Source organism: Amaranthus tricolor, chromosome 17, assembly GCF_026212465.1.
Source record: "Amaranthus tricolor cultivar Red isolate AtriRed21 chromosome 17, ASM2621246v1, whole genome shotgun sequence".
Taxonomy (NCBI): Eukaryota; Viridiplantae; Streptophyta; class Magnoliopsida; order Caryophyllales; family Amaranthaceae; genus Amaranthus; species Amaranthus tricolor.
The window spans coordinates 15378066-15388909 of NC_080063.1; the positions used below are offsets into that span (position 1 = coordinate 15378066).

At 33.3% G+C, this 10844-nt stretch overlaps 1 protein-coding gene across 1 annotated transcript; it reads left to right on the top strand.

Annotated features, from left to right (window-relative positions):
* Window positions 1-999: 999 nt before the first annotated feature.
* On the top strand, window positions 1000-10400 carry LOC130804607 (proteasome subunit alpha type-2-B). Its single transcript, XM_057669106.1, has 12 exons — window positions 1000-1099; window positions 2247-2326; window positions 2467-2543; window positions 3890-3954; window positions 5707-5753; window positions 6196-6271; window positions 6612-6679; window positions 6886-6955; window positions 7629-7714; window positions 8694-8756; window positions 9553-9618; window positions 10125-10400. Exons 2-12 carry the CDS (start codon window positions 2286-2288, stop codon window positions 10171-10173), a joined length of 708 nt encoding a protein of 235 aa, XP_057525089.1. The 5' UTR covers window positions 1000-1099; window positions 2247-2285; the 3' UTR covers window positions 10174-10400.
* The last annotated feature ends 444 nt before the right edge of the window (window positions 10401-10844 follow it).

Consider the following 10844-nt stretch of genomic DNA (forward strand, 5'->3'; position numbering starts at 1 on the left):
TTTCATCATAAAGAATGAATTTTCTTTTCTCCTTACTTGTTTACATTAGCCTTATCCCGAACCAAATAACTACACGCTATCTATAAATACAAAATTAATCTGCAATATAATGGGCAACAATTCCCGTGAGACGGCGCATACGTGCGACAACTCACAAGTCCAGCCCATAATTTTGAAGTTGTTATTGTAACGCTAGAATTGGACATTTTGGACCTTAAAATAGACATTTTAAATCTTGAATTTGACAAACTTTAAACCATTGGAATAGACATTTTAAGTCTTGAAATGAATATTTTACAGTTGGAGTAGGTAAGTAACATATAAAATTAAAGGTTGGAGTAAGGTTTTAAGAGTTAGAATTGACATTTTAAGTGGTTGAATAGGTGTTTTAAGGGTTAAAGTCGATAGTTAAAAAAATTAAATTAATCCTCTGGAGAAGGAAGATTGAGGCTTGGAGTAGGGGTTTTAAGTGTTAGATTATACTTTTTAAGTCTTAAAATTGGTGTTTTAAGGCTTGAATTCGACTAGTATTAAAATTTTTTTGGTCGTACGCGTAAGGCGGCCGCATACAAGTTTTTGTGTAATGTTAAGGTCGATCTAATCAGCTTCGTTCTTATCACAGTTGAAGATCAAATGAAACTTTTCGAGATAAATCCTTGATTCTCACCTAGCCTCCTCTACTCTTAGATTACCCCGTTAAAAAAATAGCTACTCTTGTGAGAGACCGTTTCTTAAAGAGAAGACCTCAAAAATAAGAAGTCCACATTTTTATTTTCTCTTTAATTTGTATTAATTGGGCTATTTAGCCAATATATTTAATGCGTCTCTCGGAGAGACCGTCTCTCACAACAATTTGTGTAAAAAAATTGTTCTATTTCATTACTGATTGGGCCTACTTTGAAGAATAGTGAGGTGTTGGGCCTAATCTCCTGTTCTCGCAATGGGCCCGCCCAAACTCAATTGTTCCTTCCTAGTATTTTCTTGCTCAGCAATCTTTCACAGAATCAACCTTTATAATTTTTGAACACTCTCTTTTCTGTCTCATTTCACTGCCCGGAGCTTCAGTTTCTCGGCGTCCAGAATCCAATATTTGCATTCGGTAAAATCTAGCTCTTTACTTTTTTTCCCCAATGTATTATACGTATTTTCATTATTTTTATTGGTTAAAAATCAGGTTTCTATGATGGAGAAAAACTAGATTTGGGTGAAATTTAGTTGATTAGTGATATTGTGCTTAACTATGATCAGATTGTTGTTCTATTTGTGCAATTAGTTCATTAGATGATAAATTCTGTATCTGACTTTTTTTATTGCTATAGCAAATTGTGGTAAGATTGTGCGAGTTCTGACTGGATAATTTTATATATATGTCTGTTTGATTGCGTTTAGGTTTTTTTAGACAATAGGGTTTCTCTATATGCGATTCAATTGGAAAATGGGCGGGATTTTTCCGGGTTTTGTTGGATTTTAGCATACTTTCGTTGTGCAGTCCAATATGATCAATTTTTTCGATTTGTGTACTTAAACAGTATTTCTTGTCGTGAAAGATCGTGAAAGATCATTTGAGTGCATAGTGAACTTGTTCGCTCAGTAGATTAATCCGTAGGTCTCTAGTTTGGTTTTAGCATATCATCATACTTTCTGCGTTCTAAAAATATTTGAAATATTTAAAAAAATGTGTGTAGAACAATGTAATGTAATAGATTGTGATTTCGTTGGTAGAAGCAAGGCTGTAGTTTTTCACATTGATGATTTCTATGGTTTTGACTCAAATTGAGAGTACTGAATCATTAAGATCTCGAGTTGGATGAGCATTTTATATCCAATGCATAGAATTATATTTTCAGTATTATGGTTGCATAGGTTCGCATTATGATCTTCATGACTGACTACACAAAACTCTGCACATAACTTTCTATATAAGTTGACCGCCTAGATTACCCTGCTTACCATTCCTAGGTAGGAATCACCGCAATGGCGTTGTAAGAGTGAACTTCATGTCCGTAGCCTTCTTTCGTTGAAGAGGCTTTATCATCCCTTAATATCAATCTATTATTTACTACTTCCTTAGAACCTATATAGCTTATAAAGAGCTTATGTGATCACTACTACTACAAATTTAACAAGCTTAGCAGTTTTCCAAATGTGTCATCTAGATTAAATGTGATATAGTTGTATATGACTTTCGCACTCCTTTGGGCTACTATTGCTAAACTTCTCTGAATTTGGGTATCATACTTGTATAGGTAATCTGTTTCTGTTGAAAGTTCTAGTCTCATCTCTCAATGGGGGACAGCCAATACTCGTTCTCTCTCACTACTTTCAGGTGCTTCCTTTTATTTCTTCCATTTGATGTTTCATTCATCTCTTGTCATAACCACTTCTAATTTGATGACACAAAATTTGAATGATTATGTACTTTGATTTGACTCACCTGATGATATCTTTTGAAATGGTTTTTTACAGCCCTTCTGGTAAGCTGGTACAGATTGAGCATGCTCTAACTGCTGTTGGATCTGGGCAGACTTCTCTTGGTATTAAGGGTAATTTCCGAATGCCTGTTCTTTGTACTATTCAGTTGGCTATAGAATTTTATTTGTTATCCTTTTCTTTATTTGTTTCTTATCTAATAAATTAATCAACAAAAATATTTGTCCACTTCGTTATGAATTGCACAATTACTGTGGGTATGATTAATTTCATAGATCCTCTAATTTAGCGCTCACAATATTGATTTAAATGCCCAAGCTGGCTGACTCTCTGGCCTAATATTTCACGCTGTGCTGTTATTCTATTCTAGGTTTTATCTGCTGCAAGAAAGTGGTATAAGTCGCGTTTGACACATATAAATGTGACATATATTGGTTTTGGACTTGATATTTACAATGTAGCTAATGATCTATAATTCTTTCAATTTGGATTATGAATTTATGATGGGCTGGAGTAAAATGGATCATTGAATTATATGCACTTATTCTTTAAACAAAGCCGCATATGGTATTTTGTAGTCAAAGGTTAATTGAAAACAACTTCCTTCTTTTTACAAAGGTCAACCACCTTACTTTGCCTAGGTGGTCAGCGGGTTCTGCTTCCAACAACATTGGGGAAATGTAACGTTGTAATGAATTTTATGCTAAGAAATGGATGGATGGATGGATGCTTGGTCGATATGGACGGGAAAATCAAATCATACTCACAAAAGATTGCAAAGTACAACAGTTTGGAATGATGTGGTGATGAGTAACTTAAACTGTGATCACGAACATAAACATTGTTTATAACCTAAATGATAGTGTATTGTCATGGGAATTTCGGATCTGATTGACTTCTGAATGGGCTCTTTCACATTCTAAATTGTGTAAACCTACTCCTGATGGATAACAGTGTTGTTCGATCATTGATCAACATGGCTAAATTGCTTTAGAATCCTCGTATCATCATCTATGGATCATGCTTTTAGCTATATTTTGGCTATGACTTGTTGTAATGGATAATTTTGATGCATTTGTTTGGTGAAAGATCTTTATAGCCAGTGAGCTTTTCTTTTGTGATTGCCCTGTGACAGTTATGCTGAGATTGGCTTCTTGATATTAGTAGGTTACTTTAAAGTCTAAAGTACAAAATAAACTCTTGGGACCACTTGTTCATGTTGAGTAGTTTGATAAATGGTGATTTTTTTCATTCATTTCTAATCTCAAGTTCATTATAGAATTACGTAGCTTTAAAATTTTAGTTTTTGTACTCTGTTGTTACTATTGATTTGAGGTTGACCCTTCGTTTGGGTTTGGTGATATTAAGTTTAACATTCTTGCATTCTATAAACAAGTAGGAGTCCCCTTAGGTCATCGTTGTATTAACGAGGTTATTTTCTCTTGTTTGGTAATTACAGCTGCTAATGGTGTTGTTATTGCTACTGAGAAGAAACTTCCTTCAATTCTTGTGGATGAAGCATCTGTAAGTGTGTGTTAATGATTTTTCTATTTGACCTATGCCTTTTTTAAACGTATGTAGATGAACAAAGGTTTAAAATTTGTATCAAAAAATGTAATGTCAAACCTGCAGTCTTTGCTAAAGGTGGAAATATGGAGTTCTATTATTTAAAATCTTAGCATTTAGTTGAGTGTTAGTTTTTGATGCCAGATTGCCCAAGTCAGGTGTTGCTTTTTCTTGATAAGGTTATCAATTTCTTATTAATTTTATTCCAGTTGGTATGATTATTAAATTTTGATTATTGTTATTTTAGTCTGAAAGTGGAACAATTTGCTAGTCTATTGCTTCAAAATATCTCGATTTGTGCTTCATTATCAGCATAGCAATTTTATTAATACGTGGGATAAGAATTGATTTACTCAATTTTCATCATTGTGTGCATGCTCATTATTGGGTAGGAGGCTTTGTATGGGATCAGTATGTGGAAACTTGTAAGATTTTAGATTTGAAAAATGTAGCAAAGCAAAAGGATTATCCGCTAATGTAATGATCACTTTTTTTAATTAGTAATGGTTAGTAGTTGCATAGCACTTGAGAGGAACTGCCAAGAGTTTTATGCAATGAGCTAGTCTACGTGAAGTGTGAATCTGTTTTCGTGAGGTGTATTGAATGTTCATTACTTTCTGATTGTAACATTGGACGATTCCTTCTCCGACTATCAAAAGTTAAATTCTGTGTGATGCTTGTTAGTTGCATAGCACTTGAGAGGAACGACCAAGAGTTTTAGGCACTAAACTAGGCCACGTGAAGTGTGAACCTTTTTTAGTGAGGCGTATCGAATGTTACTTCCTGATTCTAAAATTGGAAGATTCCATATCCCAAGGTGACTACCAAAAGTGAAATATTTTGTCATAGGCTGGCAACCTCTTTTTATATAGATAGGTTTATTCAGTACATGCTTTTTTGCTACTATGGAGTTAAACTTGTGGCTTTTCTTATTGCCCCAAGTATTGTCTCTTTTTCTGGTTTTTTTTGTCATAGATGATGGTTGTCTTAGGGGCTTAGCAGGTGGTATTTTCTGATTTCAATCCAAGTCTTTTGTTGTAATGGTTAGACTTTAGCTAATTATCTTTCTCTTAATGGTTGAGTTCTTGAGTTGAAAAAGTGTTCTGCTAGTATGCCAATGCATCTTAGCGCTGTGCACATCTGGTCTTCATGCTCCTAATTTCTACGCCATTCTGTTACTTGTACCTTCAAAAAGACCAAGTTGCTGGCCTTAAATATGGATGAATATTTAGTCATAGTTCTATATGAATTCTTTTGGGCTACTTGTTTGTTTAACGCCCGAGAAAGTCATCGACATGAAATTTAGGTGGTGAAGATAACCTTTTTTTTTTCTAAAATAAAAGTATTCTTTGGGATGTGGGGGTTTACTTCTGCTCATCATTCTTCATTTGTTGTTCATGATATTCTTTCTACATTATTAGTTTTCTACTAAATGTATTAAAGGATTATATGTGAGTAGGTGATTATAGTGGGTAGAGATGAAGAGATGGGAGGTCTGCATCAATTATTCAATGATTAAAAAGAAATAATTCAAAGAGTTATGGATGTTTGGACATATGTTCCCTTTTTCGCTATGTGTTTGATGTTGGGCTATTTTTTTAAATAGTCGATATCAAGTTTTATCTAAAAATTGTGGCAACAGAATGCTTTTTTTTTTTTTGAACATTGTTGTTTGTCATTGATTTGTCACATTTATTGCACTTGCTTCAGGTTCAAAAAATTCAACTTTTGACGCCTAACATTGGAGTTGTGTATAGGTGAGCTTCATCTACTCAGTTTAAAGAATTGCTATTGATTATTTCATTTAGTAGACGTTCAGTGAAATAAAATTGTCTTCCCCTTGTTTTAGTTCTAATCTTTGCTAATAATGAATGTTCTCTGTGGCCGATGCTATATCTAATTAAATAATAACCAATCTTGGCAGTACTATTGCAATTATTTGTAGTTACGGATTGCAGTTTTTTGTTTATCAATATCATCTCAAAAATCTAAATAATTTGTTTAATTAAGGTATGGTTCATATAATTGTGAGTTTGAGCTTTTAATTTTTGAAAGAATGTGTAGTCATGGCAATTTCCTTAACTTTCTATCTTGTCAGAGTTCTATGGTGGAGCCATTTCCTTAGTTTTTTAATGCTTGATTGCTTTAACTTGGCTTATGTCTTCTTTTTTGTTCATTTCTTTGTTTTCGTTTCTATAGTGGCATGGGCCCTGATTCTCGTGTATTAGTCCGTAAAAGCAGGAAGCAGGCCGAGCAATACTATAAATTATATAAGGTACCCTCTTTAAATTTTATGTTAATGTTATGGAGACTCATTTCCTTGGTGTGGAGTTATGTTAATGTTCCCGTTCATGTAGCCGACACCAATTTTGTGGGATTAAGGCTTTAACATTCTTGTTGTCCCTTATCTTTTGACAGTCCTTAAGTTCTGGAATTCTGTTGGATTCTATGTGCTAATGGTTTCCTTTCAGTTAGTTTTTCAGTTTGCGCTTGCATTTTTGTCCTTCAATTAATTCAATGTGTCAGCTTTTATTGGACAATGCCTTTGCTGATTCCTTCTATTTATTCTTGTGTATATTCAAGTAGCCCTAACTTGTTACCAATTTTTGTCTTAGGAACAAATCCCTGTTACACAACTTGTTAGGGAAACTGCCGCTGTCATGCAAGAATTCACACAATCTGGGTAAGATTGACTATTATATTATAGTAACTTTGTCATTCATATTATCATTAGAAAAGCATGAGAGGTCACATAAAAATTAGAAATTTCATAATGTCTTTTTGGTATAACAGCAAGAGGCATACCTTTGAAGAGTATTGTCATTGTCATGCTATTATTAGTATAATTGTTTCATAATAGATACCTTTGTCTGTGATAATTTTGTGCAGTGGAGTGAGGCCTTTTGGGGTATCTCTTCTGGTTGCTGGATTTGATGAAAATGGTCCACAGTTGTACCAGGTACCTAATTAGTGAACTTCAATGGCAGTTATACTTTATGATTGATTTTCTATGTACATGCTCATCAAATGTTAGTTTTAGTCTGTTATAGCTTCTCATGTGAAATGGGGTCGTACGAATGGTGGTGGTGTACTAGAATTTGTTTCTTAGCAATTTCTTATTGATACATTATAACTGGAATTTCATTTTTGATAATTTGATGGGAATTTTTAACCTTAATTTTTTCCAGACGAATAGTTTGCTTCCAGCTGAAAGATTTTTATTTTCCCTTGCTTCTGAAAAAGTTCCAAATAAACCAGTTTAAGGGCATCTGGAAGATATTAACTCTTTGGAAAAAGTTTAATAAGTCTAACTATGTGGGTAAAAATTTGCTAAGCTGAATTAAGTGTATTGTAAAAGTATAAAACAAATCATTAAAGTTTCAAATACAGCTTGCTGCTTATAGTGGATGTTAGTTGCTAACTATTTGTTAAGCGGTTTGTTTTTGACATTTGTCTTATTTCTTCAATTTTTTGGTCAGATCTTCAAATTTTTGGAAAAAATTTTACATTAAAGACGAAAGATAGGGGTTTCATGATACAACTATTAAAAATTTTGATTCCTTTTCAATTAATGTTCTTTTTGGATCTTAATGCTCTCAAATGATCTTAATACACTACCTACTCCTTTTCAGGTGGATCCCTCTGGCTCATATTTCTCATGGAAGGCTTCAGCAATGGGTAAGAATGTCTCCAATGCAAAGACTTTTCTTGAGAAAAGGTAATGAAGTACTGGTTCCATTGACTATGCAACATCTTATGGGTGGTTTATTGTTCTACTTGTCATGTTAAGACTGATAACCACTATCTACTTGATGTGTCAAGAAATTGTTTCGCTTTTTATGTTCACGGTTTGAAGTTTGGATTTGGTTTTTTCATTGTCTTGTCCAAACTTTCTATTAAAGTAGGATGTTGCGTATTTGACTTGGGTGCTTTGAATTAAATAAAATAATAAAGTGTTATTTGCAGAGATTCCATTCTCAATTGCCAATATTGCCCTCTTCCACTCTGTGAATTTCATTAGTGACATGGCAATGTTAGGTCTGTCTCAAACATAATTACTTTAATAATTCAAGTTAGCAAATGAAATTGTATGTTTGCTTTGGAGAATCATGTTAAGAGGATTTCCAGTTGGATTTACGTAGTTTATTAAACTTTATGATGAGTTGAATGTACCGATAGATCTCTCTTTTCCGTACCGACAGAGTTTTTAGCCAGCCGTTCCTGGAAAAGTAACTTGATGAGATATAAGTACATTTAATTGTTAGTCATATGAAGGTTCTTTTGTTGGAAAATTAACATGTGATGGCTTTAGTAAGTGGACTTTGTTGCTATATCTCTTTTTTCTTTTTGTTAAAATAATAATTAAGCTGAATTGATTTTCGAAAATAAAAATATTTCAAAACAGCTTATTTCAAAGTTAGATTCTTGTTTGTCATTTACTTTAAATAATAATATGATAACAATTAGTTCCATTTTTGAAATCAAGATAGTTTGTTATGGTGGGAATATCCCTAGTGTATCCAACACTCCTGGAAACAGGTTTCTGCGGTCGTTTGCATTATCAGTATACTTTTTTTTTTTAAGTACCTTACATTGTCTGTGTCTTTCTAATGTTTTAGTGGTATACTTTTTGACATTTGAACGATATCAGTTCATTGATTAATTGCAGTGGCTGAAGATTTTGTTTTTAAATGTAGGTATACTGATGATATGGAACTCGATGATGCTGTTCACACTGCTATCTTGACGCTGAAAGAAGGGTAAGAAATTGAAATTTTGCACCTCTGACCTGTTATATGTGTAACTTCTCGCTTACGGATAGGCAAAATATGGGACCGCAGTAAAAATAATTAACTGCCTGCAAATACATAGCTAAAAGATGAACATATCAGGCTGTGAGAAGAGGAGCAGTCGAGGCAAAACAGTCATATCTGATTTTGGCCGATATTTAGGTGTTACAATAACCCCATCACCGTTATGTTACCACAATTTCGACCGTTATTGCATTTTTACACTATGATCCTATTACAAATTACATTAATTGCAGCGGATGCTTGTTTATGCTGCTAATAAATCCAAAATACACTTATTTTCAGATGGGATATTTAAAAGGGCAAGAAGGGAACTTTATTTCTTTATCTCTTTTTGCTAATGGTTTCAAGTTTATACTATCAAAGTGGTGCTATGTGCAGTGCATCGCAGGCACAGCTTGTGCTATGCGCATCTGTGTGCTCCATGAAGGATGATGTTGTGCCCATTAATCTTGATGAAGCTAAACTTGGGAACATTTGATTTTTTTAAACCTTTATTAAGAGCCCACATTCAATATCTGAAGAACTGAACTTGCATTGGTGTTGTAATTTGAGATGATGCGTGATGACAATAACATGATGCTTAAACTTATTTCTGTTTGATGTCACTTGAGATGAATTAGCTAGCAAAATGACACTTAAAGGGATAAACTCGTGTAGTTGAAGTCCTAGTAGATGCGGCCTTTGCAAGGTTTATGATCTTGTCTTACTTTTTGCTTTGGAACGTGTATTGTGTATCATGCAGTTTTGAGGGCCAAATATCCGGGAAGAATATTGAGATTGGAATCATCGGCACTGACAGAAAGTTCAGGTGTGTACTTTCTTGTGTTTCCTTGGCTGCGTCTTCTTTATATTAAATGCATCATGTGTTTGCAATTGTGCACTTATGTTACTTTATGCTAAGTCAATTACCCCAAATAATCAAGTATGGTAACGTGTTCTAATAACCTTTGGCTTCTGTTCGAAGTTTAATAATGTTGATGTTTTAGTTAAATATTAGAAATGCTCTATAATTAGCAATGCAACAAAATACTGTTGATAAACTTATCATCATATGGACTTTGTGAATTGTACAACACAACAGTTTTTTTTTTGTTGAAGGCTGATCTTGGATATGGCATAGATTGGAGGGGATATCTTGTTTTTCAGATTAAGTTATCACGTCTCATATTTTGATAGGCATTTTTGGGTCTAAGTTACAGCGGTCTTACAGCTACCCGCAAGTGATAATCATATTCTTGTACTTCATACTCCTAAAGTATGTCGAAAACCTTATTTCTTTACACATAAAAATAATTGTTTCTACTTCATTTGCAGAGTTCTAACACCAGCAGAAATTGATGACTACTTGGCTGAAGTCGAATAGAGAGAGTATTATCAAGTGGATTGTCATAGCATAGTTGTTCAGTTCTTCCTGCTTGGTGTTCTATGAGTACCTTTGGCCCTTAACTTTTCGACATAGAATTGGTACTTTCTTCGAAACATTGTACGCAAACCTTTGATGTAAAACTTTGTTTTGATGAAAAGATTGTTAATTTATGAATGATTCTCTTATTTTTGGTACTCATTTGAAATCAAATTCCAGAATCAGAATTTCCATAGGATGTGTTTGGAAACGAGAAGTTGCTCAATTCTAAATTTAAGTCTTAGAATTTTCATCTTTGGATTTTCAATTCCTTCTACTTGTGAGTTTTGAGTTTATATTTATTAGCCTTAAAGAACCTCATAAACTTGATTTTCCAAACTAATGCCTAAAAATTTATAATTCTAACTATATTTATTATTTATGTAGGATTGAACTTTTTTGGTAGAAAAGTTTATTTTCGCAATTCAAATTAAATTGATTTCAATTTATCATTTGATTAGGTTATATTTACTCGACTTTATAATTGAATTCGATTTGATCCGACTTTAAAAATGAATTATGTAAAAATCAACATGAACACAAGATATGATTTAAATTCGACTTGAAATTTATAATCCTAAATCAAGAGATGATTCGAATGAACACTCCTAGAAGCATTAATTTTAACAAGC

Excerpts from the sequence above, each read along its gene's own strand:
- LOC130804607 (XM_057669106.1), top strand. The coding sequence starts at position 2,286 with ATGGGGGACAGCCAATACTCGTTCTCTCTCACTACTTTCAG. Across the intron at positions 6,272-6,611 it reads AATACTATAAATTATATAAG|GAACAAATCCCTGTTACACA; the intron begins GTACCCTCTTTA and ends TTTTTGTCTTAG. Across the intron at positions 7,715-8,693 it reads AAGACTTTTCTTGAGAAAAG|GTATACTGATGATATGGAAC; the intron begins GTAATGAAGTAC and ends TTTTAAATGTAG.